The sequence below is a fragment of the Mya arenaria genome, chromosome 12 (genome assembly GCF_026914265.1).
Source record: "Mya arenaria isolate MELC-2E11 chromosome 12, ASM2691426v1".
Taxonomy (NCBI): domain Eukaryota; kingdom Metazoa; phylum Mollusca; class Bivalvia; order Myida; family Myidae; genus Mya; species Mya arenaria.
The window spans coordinates 68,807,166-68,825,809 of record NC_069133.1 but is presented as its reverse complement, the minus strand read 5'-3'; the positions used below and the strand labels follow the sequence as shown (position 1 = coordinate 68,825,809).

Sequence of the window (18,644 nt, the reverse complement as noted above, 5' to 3'; positions counted from 1 at the left end):
AAACTAAGTAAACAAACTGTCATTTGCACCCCTAATTTCTCCAGTTTTGTTCAATTATATATAATTACAATCGTTCTTACAGCCATTAAGAGATCTAATGAACATAAGAGAACAGAAAAGAACATTCATTTGACGTAAGCATAAACAGCTCCTCGTCACAACAATACGTATAGATAAAAAACATGGAAAGTGACATTTTGTTTTTTGTCGTGGTCATACGGTTTCGTCGTACCGATACATAAGAAGGGTGACGTTAATGACCCAAACAATTATAGAGGCATTACCTTAGTTAGTAATCTAGGAAAAATTTTACACGTGTGCTCACTAAAAGAGTCGAAAACTGGTTCGATGAAAATAACTTGCTGTCGGATGCCCAGTTTGGTTTTCGAAAGGGATCTAGTACAGAAGATGCAATATTTGTTTTACATCATGTTATCGAAAATGCCATTTTAAATAAGTTACGATTTAATACAATGCACATTTATAGAGATAAAAAGGCATTTGATTCTGTTTATAGGAATGCTCTGTGGTACAAACTTTTCAAAATAGGGTTGGATGGGAAACTACTTAAAATATTTAGAGCAATGTATTCTGTGGTAAAATCGTGTGTCAAACATTGCCGTCTCCGATTTCTTTGATATTTCTATTGGTTTACGCGAAGGACAAAATAATTCACCGGTATTGCTTGCATTATTCCTAGAAGATCTAGAAGTGTTTCTACAACAGAACGTTGACTGTGGTATTAGCCTATACGATTTATTTATTATGATATTGTTTTTTGCAGACGATATGGTAATAATTGGAAACTCGGTAGAAGATTTACAAAGAAGTTTAGACCATTTTTACGATTATTACCAAACGTCGGGCTTAGAAGTAAATATAGCCAAAACTAAGGTGGTAGTATTCCGTAAAAAAGGCTAATTGAACTTGGGTCTATAGTGGCGTACCACTTGAAGCAGTTGACAACTTTAACTATCTAGGCATAGTATTTAACCTTTACGGGCACTTTCGTTTTAAATAATCAATATGTCGTCGGTAAGGCTCTAAAGGCTATGAACGTATTAACCAAAAACATTAACAAATATGACGTACCTTCGAAAATTGCACTTCAATTGTTTGACTCATTTGTAGGTTCGATCCTTAACTATGCGAGTTCTGTCTGGGGGTTTTCAAAATCGAAAAATATAGAAAGGATCCACCTAAAATTTTGCAAATCGCTTCTAGGAGTTAAGCAAAGTACATGTACAGCCGTTGTTTACGGAGAATTAGGGCGTTATCCAATATATATTAGCAGATACGTGTTAATTATTGAATATTGGTTCAAAGTACAACAGTCTAATAATATTTTATTAAATTTGTTATACCGTAAATCAGTTGATTTAAGCGAGGAAGGCCTCATAACTTAGGCATCTAAAGTTAAATGTTGACTTGAGGAGAATGGATTTTTAGACGTCTTGGTTAATCCGGGGAAATAAAATGTCAAACACTTTGCCCAAGTCTTTAAACAACGTTTAATCGATAGTTTTCTACAAAAGTGGCTTGCTGATATTGCCAACAGTGCGAAACTTAATATTCTATACTATCTGCACAGTACGTTTGGTATGGCTGAATATCTTAATTTATTATATAACAAAACAAATAGAAAATACCTTACTCAATTACGTGTATCAGTCCACAGGTTACGTTTTGAAACTGGTAGGTACGGACAAAACAAACTGCCAAGAAATGAAAGATTATTTTTATTATGTCGTATACAGGAAATTGAGGATGAAATTCATTTTGTTATAAGATGTAATTATTCGATGACTTCCGTTCAAGTTTTATTAAAAAGTATTTTTACATAAAACCCAGCATGTTTAAATTTACTCAACTAGTTAGTAGTAATAACAAAACAACTATAGTTAATTTATGTAATTTTTTGGTACAGGCAAATAATAGGAGAAACCTATTAATCAATGATATTGTTTAAGTCGTAATCGTATAATCACTGTTGTAACCACTAACCATCTGCATTTCCATAATGTATCTTAATAACTGAATAAACAGCTTCTTATATCTATTATTATTCTCAATATTGTTATACTCGAACATTCTCCATATTTCTTGAGCTATCTTGAATTGTTATTGATATTGGCTACCTTGTAACTATGATCACACGCATGAATATTTTGTTTAATTATATATATATATTTGTTTGACGAGATGCTTTGTTGTATAAGTCGAAATAAAATTCTGTTCTGTTCTGACAATTATAAGATAAGTTATATTAATGTTATATGTTTAATGTTTGGAAAGGTCTCGTATTATATACAATATCATTTTTAGGATAGATGTGACACCAAAAGGGTTTTACTGGCACAATGTTCAAATATGTTCATAGCCAGGGATAAACTAGCTATGAATAAGTGTGGCTAAATATACTATAGTCTTCAAATTTGTTAAATTGCTTATATATATCTATATATATATTCATTATCAAATAGTATTGACTCGGCGATTTTTATTGGATTAAACGTGGTCATATGACCATGTAATGGTTTTTATTACTTTCCTTTTCGGAATTTCGTAAAAAGTGTGCTTGACCTATTTATGTTATTCAAATTATTAAATAAAAATAAATTCAATCGTACCGTAATATGTATTTAAAACTAGTATTTTATAAGCCAAATAGAAACTTATTGTGAAATAATCTTTCTTGATTGTCAGTTGATGTTGATTGTCAGTTAATTGAAAAAGAACTGAATGTCAACGGATCATTTAATTTGTGTACATTTTCAACACTTTTAAGGATCTAAATATATTAAAAATTGTCCTGGGGCGTGTTAATACCGCTTCCTCCCCAAGCATTAAATGCAAGGATCTAGGTCGTGCTAACTCTGACTTGCAATTAAGGAAAATGCCAAGATCGGAGTTTGATCACAAAACAATAGAAATTGTTTAAAATGTTAAGTGATTGGTATTTAAATCTGTGAGATACTGATCCGTTGCGAACATGTCAATTTCCTCATAATATTTGCATTTACTGGCACAACCAAAACCAGCACCACCAGCACCTCCAACACCGACACCACCGCCACCACCACCACCATTACCACTACCACTACCACTTCCTCTGCTACTGCTACTGCTACTACTACTACTACTACTACTACTACTACTACTACTACTACTACTACTACTGCTGCTACTACCACCACCACCACGACCAATACCACCACCACCACCACTACTACTACTGCCACCACCATTACTACTACTACTACTACTACCACTACTACTACTACTACTACTACTACTACTACTACTACTACTACTACTACCACCACCACCACCACCACCACCACCACCACCACCACCACCACAACCACTACTACTACTACTACTACTACTACTACTACTACTACTACTCTACTACTACTACTACTACTACTACTACTACTACTACTACTACTACTACTACTACTACTACTAATACATGTATGTCATTTCACTGGACTTCTAATGTATATCTATTTTATCAACATATGATAAATTTTAACATTGACAAGATAAATGTAATTAAGAAATCAAAATTAGTTGCAAATGAAAATGTTTATTCAAGTGTCATGATTTAATCGGACTATTTTATTGCAGATAAGTAAACTTTCCCGCCCATTCTAATTCAGGGGCAATAAACCTGTAGACAAACTGTACGTTAACGTCGTAATCTAACCGGTAACGTCCTACTTACGTCGCCAAGTCAAGCACAATTAGTAGATTTATCAATGTTGTTATTACTGGTGGTGAAATTTTGGATGGACATTTAAACACTTAAGGGGAGCTTACTTGAACTTGCATTTTAGGAAAATGTTAGTATTAAATTTACCCCCAATATTGTATATTGAAAACCGTCAGATTATTCAGTAAGTAAGTTAAAGGCAGAAAACAGGGAATTGAAGAAGCAAAATGATAGTTTAATGCTTTCTGTTAATAATTTCTCTGAGCGTTTAAATCATGTTGAAACCAGTTTTTCAAAATGTGGAAACAAACAGGAACAACTTGAAACTCAGGCAAAACGGAATAATCTGAAGGTTTATTACTGCTATTTCTACTTCTACTTCTACTTTTAATACTGCTACAACTACTACTGCTACTGCTATTAGCTACTGCTAATGCTACTGCTACTGCTACTACAATTGTTTCTGCATATAAGTAAATATTATAATATTGAACAATGAGACATGGAACTTTCAAAAGTCGATGTTGTTTTCGATGCGTTACATCAAATTTATATCGTGAAATTTCAAAACCGACTTTTAACGACGAGTTTCCAAGAGAATTTACAAAGGAGTAAACCTTTGCTGATGTTGTTTTTCAGTAAGTTTATACTTAACGATTAGTTCACAGGCATCAAGTATGAAGCTAATTTGGTTATTGAGTCCTTTAGTGTTAAATGAATGTGGCGGAAATTAAACAGTCGTCTTTTGAATAAGATCAGTTTTCATTGTGCACAATTTCTGGAAAAACACACACTTTCGTATGTCAAAATCAGACTCTAAGTGCAACCGTCCGATCATACTGAGCGCCATGTCGGAACTTGTTGAACTAGGTAGGTGCTGAACAAACTTCCGTTTGAGCAAATCTTTCTATAAATAGTAGCGTTCCGCCCTGGAAATACAAATTGTTCCATAGTTCAGCTCCATATAGGACTGTTTGAAACAACAATTTCTTTACATTAGAGTCAATAGTTAGGGGATTCACATCGACAGTATTTTCTTCAACACTTTAAACAGAAAAGAGTGGATCGTCTTTTGCGTAAGCGATTCTGAGTAGTGTCATGACACGATACATGATATTGTTTGATCAAGTACAATGCCAATATGTGTAGTTTATTTGAGTGAGCTGTCATCAAACTTAATAGGTTCGTGAGATCTTTGCTCAACACAGTGTACTTGCATTTGTACTTGTTAAATTTAAAGTGATTTTTAGCTGTGTTTCCAAAGCTTTCTTTGATGGGCATAATAACGTTTGTACACCACCGAAAGTAACGTAAGTAATGGCAGATCGTAAAATCTATCTGAAACGCACCCATGGTCTATAACTTTTAGGATGAGTTATATCTTTCCTTCTTCTTGATCCAAATTTTGCATTCATTTTATATGTATGACGTTTTGAGCATCATATTGAATAAAAACGCTTAGTAGATTCTTAGCTGTTTACCACCGTATCGTATCGTATGTGTTCATTTTTTATTAAGTAAATCCCGGAGTCTTTCTTTTCTGAGTTGCATGCTTTTTATTCCAACATAATATACTTTTTCAGGTTTATTTTTTCCATTAATAGCAGGTCTTCTGCACTTCCACCATGCGTGACGGAATTTTCAATCTTTTTGAAATTCTTTCAAGATTATCATTTTTAATTCGCTTACTTTTTTTCGGAGTGAACATATCGGCATAATATAATTCAAACATCTGCCATTACAGCCGGATCACATGAGCCTGATTCAGCGTGTTCGATTTATATCACCAGACTCCAGAAAAGCCTTATATCATTCAGCTGTTTTATCAAATTTGTCATAAAAAGAGTGATTGCATATATAAATTTTTGATCATTTTTTCCGGTTGGCATATTTGTACTGTGCAAATCCAACAATATTTGGACCCCTTAGTCTGCCAGCAAGTATCCATTTGTACATTGCGTCTTTTTGTAATTTGTAAGCGCGTTTTACATTGTTAATCCAGTTTGAATGAACACGGCCATTATTACACTGCATTGGCATAGTTATTGTGGTGTTAAACATTATACAATTGACAATATATTCATACCAAAATTCAACATTTGCTGGACAATAATGCATATGATTTTAATCTGTGTTTACCAATTCTTCATTATAATTTTCTCCATTTAATTAACGATAAGTCTTGAGTACTTAACAGCCGCATGGGTATACGACATTTGTTGAACACGTAATTTAGTTTCATGCAAACATTAAGTGAAAGGAAAATGTCGGTTCTAAACAAAAAGAAGAATTCGTATAGATTTTTCTTTCAATTTTGTTAATGCGTCCCGTAAGCGTCCCGTATGTGGCCCGTTTTCTTTAAAGTGTATGCGTCCCGTATGTGTCCCGTATGTGGCTCGTTTTCTTTTAAGAGCATGCGTCCCGTATGTGGCCCGTTTTCTTTAAAGTGTATGCGTCCTGTATGTGGCCCGTATGTGGCCCGTTTTCTTTAAAGTTTATGCGTCCTGTATGTGGCCCGTTTGTGTCCCGTTTTCTTTAAAGTGTATGCGTCCCGTATGCGGCCAGTATGTGGCCCGTTTGTGTCCCGTTTTCTTTAAAGTGTATGCGGCCCGTATGTGGCCCGTATATTGACCGTTTTCTTTAAAGTGTATGCGTCCTGTATACGGCCCGTATGTGTTCCGTATATGGCCCGTTTTCTTTGAAGTGTATGCGTCCTGTATGTGGCCCGTTTTCTTTAAAGTGTATGCGTCCCGTATGCGTCCCGTATGTGTCCCGTTTGTGTCCCGTTTTCTTTAAAGTGTATGCGTCCCGTATATGGCCCGTTTTCTTTAAAGTGTTTGCGTCCTGTATGTGGCCCGTTTTCTTTAAAGTGTATGCGTCCCGTATACGGCCCGTATGTGTTCCGTTTGTGTCCCGTTTTCTTTAAAGTGTATGCGTCCCGTATGCGGCCCGTATGTGTCCCGTTTGTGTACCATGGCCCGTTTTCTTAAAAGTGTATGCGTCTTGTATGCGGCCCGTATGTGGCCCGTATATGGCCCGTTTTCTTTGAAGTGTATGCGTCTTGTATACGGCCCGTTTGTGGTCCGTATATGGCCCGTTTTCTTTAAAGTGTATGCATCCTGTATGCGTCCCGTATGTGGCGGAACGCATATTCTTTGATCGGAATTTTCGTTTGGCATATTGACTAAACAGATAAAAAAGTTATTTAACAGATTGTGGGTAACAACACAATGTTTACAAATGAGCTTGTTGATTTTATCCACAATTTTAGGTATTTTCGCGGCAAATTGGCATTTCCTTGCATGTTGTACCTGTCATTGAAGGAATATATTCCTAATTTCCAAACCTGATGGCAATCACTCGACTGTACACGTATCATGGCCGATATATTTGTGGGTTACGCTCGTCTTATTCCTCAAAATCACTATCACTGGAAATGACTGAGTTGTTACGATTGACTGATCCATTCACGCATGGCTACGGTGGTTTATTCCTATATCTATAACCCATATGACCCCAATCCAACAAACATAAATATAGAGCAGCAAAACTGGTGTTAGAGGGGTTGGGAACGTTAAAGACGCCCCCGAGAAATTGATCCATCGGCGTAAGGTTTGGGTAAGAGCTATACTCTGATTTTTTAACGTGTACCAGTGTATATCAATGTCGCACGGTCCCTCCTTTAACGTCTCTCCAGAAAGACGGCAACCGGCTTGAATAACGTTCTTAAAATGTTTTACCTCTGTAGCATTCAAATATAAACGAATAAGAAATGTTATCAAGGTTTATTGCATTGTAATATATAACAACAAAAAATAAATAACAAATACATTATGAAAATGTAAGTAAATATGATTTGGCTTTAAAGTACTTAATTTTAACTACAAATATTTCGGAACTGCTTTTCCCGTGGCGTATGGATGTGAGTAGTATGCCGGAACAGTGCAACTCCTGCGCAAAAGATCGTCGCGTGCGTCTGTAATGTGATCATAACTTGCCAATGGGGATTGAGGAAAAGATGTCTGCAAGTAGGATGCCGCAAAAGCAGATGGAAGTGGGATTTCGTCCATTTCCCCGTTGATCTGTCGTTTCCACTTATTTCGTCTGTTCTGAAACCAGATCTTAATCTGGGTTTCGGACAAGTTAAGTGAAGTAGCTAGTCCCGACCTCTCCGCGCTTGACAAGTAGCGTTTCAAGTCAAACGCTGCCTCAAGCTTGTACACTTGATTTCTGGAATACACTGTTCTTGTCTTCTTCTTTGTTTTGAAAGGACTCGGAGACTGGTGGTAACTTTCACCCATAGAGTCTAAGCTTTTATCACTGTGAATAGACGCACCATAATGAACTTCCGGTTCCGGTGACCTCCGATTGGAATGACCGCCATCATTAGTCTCGGTGTGTTTTACAATTTCATTAGTGTTTTCAGCATATTCACTTACACTTGTCCTAAAACGGTTGGTTGCTTGCTGAACACATGGAACAGTTATGTGGCCCAAATATCCGGCCGGATGTACGAACGCGTTGTGGCTAGTAAGCGGGTGTCGACCGGGGATCGTGTAGGGGTTGTGGCGGGTGGACCCAAGGGCGCCCGAGAAAGGTATGTGGAGCGCGTGAATGCTTGAAGTGGCAGTCGGTGAGGGGAACTCATTCTCTGGTGTACTGCAGGCACGGGGACGCACTATAGCCTCTGAAAAATAAAGAAAGCCGATTAACGCATTGTTTTTTTTTTCTAACGACAAGTCAATAACTATTGATTTTTACACTTGAAAATATGCATTTGTCAGATAAAGGCTATAGCATGACATTTGCGAAGTCGTGCATTTTTGTACTATTATGTAACAGTTTTCATAATATAAGTGCTTAAATGTCAGAATATGTCTTTATCACAAACTTTATACTTACATTGTTTATTTGTCTTGGACCGAATGTATAACTACTTTATAACAATTAACTGGTGTTGTTGTAACTGCTTACTGAATTCGGATGTTGACATTTTAAAAGTGCATGCAAATCCTTAAACCACAGTTTGTGATACTAAGGGAAAATTATAAATAGCTCTGTATTTTGCTTTAGCCAACTTATGGTATTTTTGAAACTGTGCAAAAACAGTGATAAATATAACAGTAAAAGAACAGTTATTTTCATGTTATGTCAAGTTTATGAAACATCCGGAAATAAATCTAACTATTGAATGCATTTATCAATAGTTCATACAGGTTTGAAATAGGAATAGAACAGACCAGTACAATGTTTTAATTGTAAATAAAAATCCCAATTAAAACAGACAATCAAGTGAGTTCGAAACGTTTTTTTATTTGAAAATCAAATATCTGCAGCGTGTGAAAATAGCACTCAACAAACTGCTGTTTTTGATTTACAATACACAAGAAAGAGTTAGTTTCTACGACTTATAAAACACTACTCTTTACAATACACCAGAAAGAGTTAGTTTCTACGACTTATAAAACACTAATCTTTACACCAAATATATAACGTAAACTTGATTTTTTTTCCCAACAAGATAAAAAAAAATATTATTTTTTTTGTAAATTACATCATTTTTTCGTATCAGAAACTTACCGAAATGTGCATATCCGTCTGTCTCTGTGTATGGCGCGTAATGGTGCACGGTGGCCGCGTGCAGGCGTGGAACTCTGGGATATTCTTCCGACTCTGTGTCGATCCCTGGAGAAGCTGGCTTGTCGTCTGCTGGTGTGTTGTCATCTTCTCCATGAAGGATCCGGCTGATGGAGAAACTAAGCGGTTTGTTGTTGTGAGGCTTGTCCGTACCTCCAATCTCCTCTGCTATTGAAATCATCTTCATCACAGTTCTTCCTCAGTGTTCACACAATCATTAGAGTATTACACGGTTGTGTTTGCGACAGATACTTTATCCAAGATTTGACTGCTTGCTTTAATATTTCTTGAGTAATTTTTGTGATACAATAGGTCTATGAAGTTGCTAATACAGGCATGTTATACAACTTTCTTCAGTGAAAAGCATTGCATGTAATGATGACCACATCGGTTTTGCCAAATAATAAATACAAGTTCAGGTGTCAACAGTTTGAAAGAATCGTTCTTATCGCAGTTTTGATCGCACCATTCAAAATTTATTTTGAAATGCATTGTGCGCTGATTGGTCATTCAAATTGGCTGGGTGTCGCTCCTTTTCAGGCGTCAATTTACAAAATTGGTTATAATCAAGCATTGATAATTGCCCAAAGATTGACCTTATTTTAAAGGGCCTCTTGAAATAGTCTTCTGTATCTTAAAAGGAACTCTTAAAATTTCTACAGTAATATGTAGGACCTCTTGAAATATTCCCCTGTATCTTTTAGGAGCTCTTGAACTGCGGCAATGAATATCATAGAGAACTTTTTAAGTTTGATCATAAAGGAACTCTTAAAATGTTTTACTATATTCTAAAGTATCTGATGCCATGTTCCACTGTATCTGATTTTAGCTCCTGAAATGCGGCACTGAACCTCATACGGAACTCATGAAATGTTCCAGTGTATCTTATCGGAACTCTTGAAATGTTCCAGAATATCTTATCGGAACTCTTGAAATGTTCCAGAATATCTTATCGGAACTCTTGAAATGTTCCAGTGTATCTTATCGGAACTCTTGAAATATTCCAGAATATCTTATCGGAACTCTTGAAATGTTCCAGTGTATCTTATCGGAACTCTTGAAATGTTCCAGAATATCTTATCGGAACTCTTGAAATATTCCAGTGTATCTTATCGGAACTCTTGAAATATTCCAGTGTATCTTATCGGAACTCTTGAAATGTTCCAGAATATCTTATCGGAACTCTTGAAATGTTCCAGAATATCTTATCGGAACTCTTGAAATGTTCCCCTGTATCTAATAGAAACTCTTGAAAATGTTTCACTTTATCTTATAGGCGACTCTTGAAGTTTTTCACTGTATTTTATACAACTTCTAAAAATTCGGTATTTTTTAGGATTTTTTTTAATGTGGCATTGTATTTTAAAGGAACTGACATGAACACCTAACTTCTCCAGTTTTATCTAATCGCACGCGCTCTTACAGCAATTATGAAATCTTATGTTAGGAAATAAATAGTAATACATACAATATTAATTGAGCTATTATATAAATAAATTAACAGACTTTTCAGAAGAATGGTATAACTGTCGGAATGTTCAAATTAATTCTGGGATAAAAGAGTATTTCAGTGGTAAAATATTCTGCAGGCGTCAAATTTTGTTCAAATGCAAATAGATATGGCCGTTGATGTTTGATCAAACAAATCAGTTAAGTGAATAAATCTTAACCAATTTGAAAGGAACTGTTGCCAACCAGATGTCTATGAGTGTGTTATTTAAGAAGAGGGGTCTGAGGAGGGAATACAGAGTCGTAGATCGAACAGGGCGTCGTCTATCCCCGTGGAAGGGATTTTATTCCTTTCCTTTTAGGAAAACGTCTTAAAAGTGTACTAAACCTATGTATGTTATTTTAATTACTAATTTAACACAAATAGCACAATACAATAATGAACCCAAATGTGTATTCAAAAGTAGTTCTTTATTACGAAAATAGCACTTCATTGTCATATACTCTGTCAGTAAATTGAATAAGAGTTAAATAGTATGTGTACATTTTTAACACCTTTAATATTTCAAAATAATAGAACTAGACCTGCGGCCTTAATCGCTGGTTTCCTCCTAATGCAGTAAATGCAAGGGTTTAGGTGGTGCTAACTTTAACTTGCAATTGAGGTAAATGTCAAGATCAGAGTTTGATCGCATAACAATAGGAAGTGTTTAAACTGTTAAGTGATTGGTGCTTAAATCTGTGAGATACTGATCTGTTTGGAAAATATGTCCCTCATATCTGTATTTAAATGAATAAGAACGTAGCTATGGCGTCGCGCAAGGTGCTACAGCAGCAACAACAACAATAACTACTACTATAACTAATACTTCTACTGCCACCACTCCTTCTTCTAACTACTACTACTACTACTACTACTACTACTACTACTACTACTACTATAACTTTTTCTTCTGCTACTGCTACGGCTGCTACTACTGCTGCTGCTGTTACTCCTACTACGACTACTTATATAACTACTATAATATCGAACAGTTGTCATTGTTGTTGTATTGTTTTTGTTATTGTTGTTGTTGCTGTTTTTGCAGTTGCTGCGCCGTTTGTTGTTATCTATACATGCATGTCATTTCTGTGGGTTATCAACATATGATTAATTTTATCATTGCCAAGATAAATGTAATTAAGAAATCAAAATTAATTGCAAATGAAAAAAATGTTTATTCAAGTGTCATGATTTTATCGGACTATTTTATTGCAGATAAGTACACTATCCCGCCCATTCTAATTCAGGGGCAGTAAACCTGTAGACAAACTGTACGTTAACGTCGTAATCTAATCGGTAACGTCCTCGTAACGTCGCAACAGCTGAATCATCAGGGTCCATGATAACGAACAGTCTCAAGTCTGATTCTAGACGAAGACTCAGAAAAGCACTTTTATTAAATCACAAAGAATCATCTTTATTCCATATGTTTTTACAAAAATAAATGTATTGAATTGTACAATTTCAAATACTAATAATATTCAGGAAATTCAATCATCAGAACTCAACTGGAAGGAAATGTAAAATGAAATGAAGATTTGTAGTTTTGTCTCTTGAGTCTGAACTCAGATTTAAGACCCCATGACCCCAGGGCCCGTATTCACTAACGTTTTAAGTCTGAGTTTGAGACTCAGATTTAAAAAAAACAACAACATGAATTTTAAAATTTGATGAAAAGAATCTGACACTCCTTTGACAAAAGGAGTATACATAAAAGTAAAACTAGTCATACGAGACTCGTTTATTATAAAATATACAGCAATTTTTAGCATTATCATTATTTCACAGGAAAACATTTCAGTTTTTAGCCTCAAAGAAAGACTCAACGCGTTTGTGAATGTACCAGGGAGGCCGAATGATAACTTAAACTCGTTTAATAGATCGTACATCCATATTGTTAAAATTCAATGATGAAATGTTTGGAACACTAGAAGAACATTGTATTAAAGAATGAAAATATTTGTTTGTCGTTCCTTGGCAGGCTCCAAGATAACACCGAACAAATTTAAAAGGCATGTTAGAGCTGCACTCTCACAGATTGAACGTTTTGACAACTTTTTTATTTTTTGTCTTGGAACACGCCAATTTTTGCGAAAATCCATGGAAACCAGTTGTATAAGACTGCTAACAAAAAAAAATGATCGCAGATTTTTATATTTAAGTTCAAAAAATGATGTTTTATGCATTTTTCTTTAACCTTTTGTAACAGTTTAAGCCATAACACATTAATTTTCGAACCGAAATATGAAAATCTATGATCTGATTTTATGTCAGCAATCTTATACTATTGGTTTGAAGATGTTAACGCAAAAATTTGCAGATATCTACGCAAAAATTGCTATTTCTCGTGGTTGTTAATTTATCTTTAGAGGTCACAGACTACTAATGAAAAATAAATTTACTGTACATTCTATTGACAAATAATTAACCATAAACATAATAAACGTGGAGAAAGATTCAATACGATAAAGTTGCGCATTCCCGCGTAGTCATACAACCATTGTTTTGAAAATGTAAACAATGAAAAGTAGATCAAGTAGATCCAGCATGTTTACCCTGTTTTGGTTTTTAAATCACAAACCATTTAATTTCAATGCCTATAAAATGGAAAATAGCAAATGGTCGGAGATGGTTTAACCATACATGATTCGCTACCATTTATAAATCAGAAAGAAAAAAGGCTATGTAACACTGAGTACGCGCATCCAAATAAGAGTAATTTGCCCTAGAGCTTGACGGCAAAATTTATAAATAATACGAAAAGCGCAGCAGACATCGTCTAGTATTATTTTTTTTATAACGTATACATGTGGGTGACAGCTACTCCCCTTTGAACATTTGTTACAAAGCTTTAACGTTTACATGCATATATTTTTTCCAACGATAGGCGATGACAGACATAAAGCAAATAAAACCTAAAAATAGTTCAAGACAAGACTTGATTCGATCATAAACAGATTAATGTATTTTATAGTGCATCATTCCGTTTAAAGAAGTGTAGATATTAGTTGTATGTAATCTTGAATAATACGGGTATTGTTTCGCCGTTTGCATCAAATTTATTTTAATACTGTGAAATTTACATGTAACTGTAATACAAATTTCTTAAATACGACTACAGGAAAATTAGTAAACAGTATAAGCATGTAAAGAGAAGTATTTATTATATAAATCATTATTCACTCTAACCAGCGTACCCACAATTATTTGAAAATTTCCAAAAACAAAAAAACGTATCGCAATATATCGCGATATGTTTCTTTTCGCGTATCGATACACCCTCATTTGTACACATTGACTGGACGAGAACAACCAATCTATAAACAATATCTATATTTCGCTTGTTATTCTATTCACTACGAATTGCTAACATTACAAACCAATTCATGTTTTCACCCTTTGATGCTTTGCACCAATGGTCGATATCGTATTTACTGGTAATGAAATATGGGATGGACACTGGTTTATACTTTGATATGTGCATTGGACAACACTCGGCTATTTCCACGCAACTAAAACTTTATTAACCGGATAGGGCCAAGTTGTTCGACTGACTTATCTATTCACGCATTTCTACGGTTTTTCATTCTTAAGTCCAGCAGAAATTGTTTAAGAGGCGGGGTTGTACCTTTATTTTGATCATTAACAGGATTAGTCTTGTTACAAAAGGTTCGAGCTACACTGGATCTGTATCGTGTAGTGTACCAATGAATAGCGCCCCCGTTGAACGTTTATTCCGGAAGACGGGAATTTACCTGAATAGCATTGTTGAAATAAGTCTCCTAAATCTACATTATATGTGTTCACAACGAGCTCAAATCTAAATTACTGCCTTAGAATAACAGAATTATTGATTTTTTATGGAAGATTGATCAACGAAGTGTGAATACATTTTCAACAACTATTATCGCGCATTTTGACTTCCATTTAAACATTTTCGATATATGCGTGTCATTGCTTGATAATCATTGTCGTGGCTGATGTTTTAAAGCACCATGAATTTGCAAATGTATGAAAACTAGACGTACTAGTAATAATGTAATAGTTGAGTTCACAGCAAGTCGGAACTACACAGTAAACATATACTGCGTTGATTTCATCCCCCATATAATAAGCCGCAAACATAATTCCATCTACGCCTATTATTATTTAAAAGATATTATCAGTTTATCTCAGTGCAATATGATTTAAAATATATATTTGTCTATATTCTGCATCATCTGTAAATTACAATGATTATAAGTATCTTCCATGGCCGAGAGTGTAAGATAGGTTCATTCCGACCCGAGCGTAGGGTGTTTGGCGGAAACGAGGTTTACCGAGTTTCCGCAAAACACCCTGCGCGAGGGTCGGGATGAACATATCTTACACGAGCAGCTATGGTAGATGCTTTTTCTCCCACCTCAGTTAAACAAAATTAAGTAAAAATGTATTTTTTGCTGGAACTCTTTTGTGCTTAGTGAAAATAATTGCGTATGGATATGCGATAGTTCGTGGTTGTCATGGATATGCGCGCAGTGATTCAGTTAATGTTAATAGTCAAATCGGTCTTTAAATAGTTCTTAGGAGAATGAAGCATTATTTCTTGAATGGTGCGTGAAAACTGTTTTATGGTGACATTTGAAGCGAGAAATAATTAATTAGCGTTCTAAATATTTACCACAAGACAAGATTTCTTTGACGCTACTGGCGACAGTCTTCAACAAGGGAGGTAATTACAATGTGGTGATCATTAAAAGAAGTTTCATACGGGCATTTTATCTTCGCCCGTGGGCAAGATAAGAATATCTAGCATGGTTAAATTATTGGATCTACTTATGTGAGGTGGGAGAAAACCATGTCTAATGCCAAAACAACATGCGGAAGCTTCTTGCAAATAAAGCAGACAAAGCATTGTGTCCTTTACTTCCATATGATTCAAAGATTGACGAAACTGAAATGTTACCAAGTTTTATTTCATGGCAATATATTCATAAATCACATTCAAACAACAACAAATAAATAACAAACAATAATATACAATTCATGAGAATGTAAGCGAATATGCATTTGTCTTTTAACTTCTTAATTTTTACTACAAATATTTCGGAACTACTTTTCCCGTGGCGTATGGATGTGAGTAGTAAGCCGGAACAGTAAAAGTACTGCGCAAAAGATCGTCGCGTGATTCTGTCATGTGATCGTAACTTGCCAATGAGGGTTGAGGAAAAGATGTCTGCATGTAGGATGCTGCAAAAGCAGGAGGAAGTGGGATTTCGTCCATTTCCCCGTTGATCTGTCGCTTCCACTTATTTCTTCTGTTTTGAAACCAGATCTTAATCTGGGTTTCGGACAAGTTAAGAGAAGCAGCTAGTCCCGACCTCTCCGCGCTTGACAAGTAGCGTTTCAAGTCAAACGCTGCCTCGAGCTGGTACACCTGATTTCTGGAGAACACAGTTCTTGATTTCTTCTTCTTTGTTTTGAAAGGACTCGGAGATTGGTGGTAACTTTCACCCATAGAGTCTAAGCTTTTATCACTGTGAATAGACGCACCATAATGAATTTCCGGTTCCGGTGTGCTCCGATTGGAATGATCGCCAACATCTGTCTCAATGTGTTTTACAGTTTCAGTCGGGTTTTTAGCATATTCACTCACACTTGTCCTAAAACGGTTGGCTTCTTGCTGGACACATGGAACTGTTCTGTGGCCAAAGTATCCGGCCGGATGTACGAACGCGTTGTGGCTAGTAAGCGGATGTCGACCGGGGATCGTGTAGGGGTTGTTGCGGGTGGATCTCAGCGCGCCCGGAAGTGGCCTGTGGAGCGCGTGAATGTTTGAAGTGGCGGTCGGTGAGGAGAACTCGTTCTCTGGTGTACTGCAGGCACGGGGACGCACTATCGTCTCTGAAAAAGAACGTCGATTAACTCATTGTTTTATACCGACAAGTCGAGACCATTTATTTTTAAACTTGAAAATATACATTTGTCGGCTTTAGCATGAGGTGGGCGAAGTCATGCATGTTTGAACTATTATATTATGATTTCAAATATGAGTGCCTATTTCCTGAGCGTTTGCAATTACTATTAGAGGTCGAACCTTTGTGTATGGAATAAAAAGAGACTGATACTTTGCATTTAAAACCTTCCGTACTTTGAATGTTCATATATAAATTGCATGTCGCAGCAGAACTGATTTTTTATTTTTTATTTTCAGTTAACAATTTTTTTTTAAATATTAAATCATGTATAGTTAGTAAACGTTCAGTTATTTTCATTTTAAGTCAAACTGAATAAAAAATCGAGAAATAAAACTAAATAACCATTGAATACCTTAATAAATAGTTCCTTAAAGTTTGATGTTATTATATCGGTTCATTTTTAACATTTTGTTTTTCTATTTTTGTATGGATTTACCATTGCAAATCCCAATCACATTGACAATCAAATGGCCTTAAAAACGTTTGTGTACTATATTCTACTATTAAAAAAATCTACTGAGTGTGAACACAGTCTTCATCCAAATCTTCATATGACAAAGCTATTGACATTTTTTAAATGAACAATGATTTTTTTTGTATTAGAAACTTACCGAAATGTGAATATCCGTCTGTATCTGTGTATGGCGCGTAATGGTGCACGGTGGCTGCGTGTAGCTGGGGAACTCTGGGATATTCTTCCGACACGTGCATCTGATCCGCTGCAGCTCGGTCAGACGACTCTGTATCTGACCCTTGAGAAGCTGACTTGTCGTCTGCTACTGGTGTTTTGTTATCTACTCCATGAAGAATCCGGCTGATGGAGAAACTAAGCGGTTTATTGTTGGGGACAGGCTTGTCCGTACCACCAATCTCCTCTGCTTTTGAAATCATCTTCAACACAGTTCTAATTCAGTGTTCACAAAATCATTAAAGTATTACACTCTTTATTTTGCGGCAAATACTATTAACGTTTTGACTGTTTGCTTTAATATTCCTTGGGTACTTTGAAAGATACAAGAACGTTATTCTATGAAGTTAATTATTCACGCATTTAATACAACTTTCTTCTGTGATGCTTTTGCTAGACAACCATTGCATGTAATGATGACCACATCGGTTTCGCCAAATAATAAATACCAGTTCATGTGTCAACAATTTGAGAGAATCGTTTTTATCGCAGTTTTGATCCAGCCATTCAAAATTTATTTTGAAATGCATTGTGCGCTGATTGGTCATTCAATTATGCTGGGTATCGCTCCTTCTCAGGCGCCAATTGACAAAATTGGTTATAATCAACCATTGATAATTGCCCAAAGATTAACCGGCCACCAATTGATATTAAATGCTTCAATTGAGGTGATTGTATACAGTAAACAAAACAGGGGATAGCGTATACCCTTGACTGACTCCACCCCCTGGGTTTAGAGGAAAAAGAAAAATACTGATAAGATCAAATTTTATTCGTTGATAATAAGAAATTACCCTTTTTGACACAGAATTATGAACCTTTTGTTAATATGGTTTTGTTGAAAAAGCCACAGGGTTAAGTGGTTATTGTGAATCGCGCAATAAACAGGCTATTTTACGTCTCTTAACAAAATTAAATCAAAATCAGACAGTTTAAGAAAATACGTTAAGAAGATAGCGAGCTATAATTCGATATTCATGATGTTCGCCAGATTAACGTGATAGGCATCAATTAAGATTTTTAAAGAGCCAAGACGTCCCATTTTCATTTCTGAACTGAAAAGGCTAAACTTCTCTTGTTGCCCCATACCAGTTATTAGCGGGTATTAGGATGGTAGCGGATTTGTGAACCTATTCAGAAAGTTAAACTGGC

The 18,644-nt window shown here is 35.6% G+C and overlaps 2 protein-coding genes across 2 annotated transcripts; both read right to left on the bottom strand.

Annotated features, from left to right (window-relative positions):
* Positions 1-7,599: 7,599 nt before the first annotated feature.
* Positions 7,600-9,536, bottom strand: LOC128210925 (homeobox protein Hmx-like). Its single transcript, XM_052915271.1, has 2 exons — positions 9,299-9,536; positions 7,600-8,405 (listed from the first exon to the last, which is right to left on the bottom strand). The coding sequence occupies exons 1-2, from the start codon at positions 9,534-9,536 to the stop codon at positions 7,600-7,602; spliced, it is 1,044 nt and encodes a 347-aa protein (XP_052771231.1).
* Positions 9,537-15,921: 6,385 nt separating this feature from the next.
* LOC128210924 (homeobox protein Hmx-like) lies at positions 15,922-17,695 on the bottom strand. The gene is made up of 2 exons (XM_052915270.1): positions 17,416-17,695; positions 15,922-16,730 (listed from the first exon to the last, which is right to left on the bottom strand). The coding sequence occupies exons 1-2, from the start codon at positions 17,693-17,695 to the stop codon at positions 15,922-15,924; spliced, it is 1,089 nt and encodes a 362-aa protein (XP_052771230.1).
* Between the last annotated feature and the right edge of the window lie 949 nt (positions 17,696-18,644).

What these genes read in the sequence shown, in the direction of transcription:
- LOC128210925 (XM_052915271.1), bottom strand. Translation starts at nt 9,536, where the DNA reads ATGATTTCAATAGCAGAGGAGATTGGAGGTACGGACAAGCCTCACAAC. An exon ending in AGACGGATATGCACATTTCG is followed by an intron (nt 8,406 to 9,298) that starts GTAAGTTTCTGA and finishes TTTATTTTTCAG; the next exon opens with AGGCTATAGTGCGTCCCCGT.
- LOC128210924 (XM_052915270.1), bottom strand. Translation starts at nt 17,695, where the DNA reads ATGATTTCAAAAGCAGAGGAGATTGGTGGTACGGACAAGCCTGTCCCC. An exon ending in AGACGGATATTCACATTTCG is followed by an intron (nt 16,731 to 17,415) that starts GTAAGTTTCTAA and finishes GTTCTTTTTCAG; the next exon opens with AGACGATAGTGCGTCCCCGT.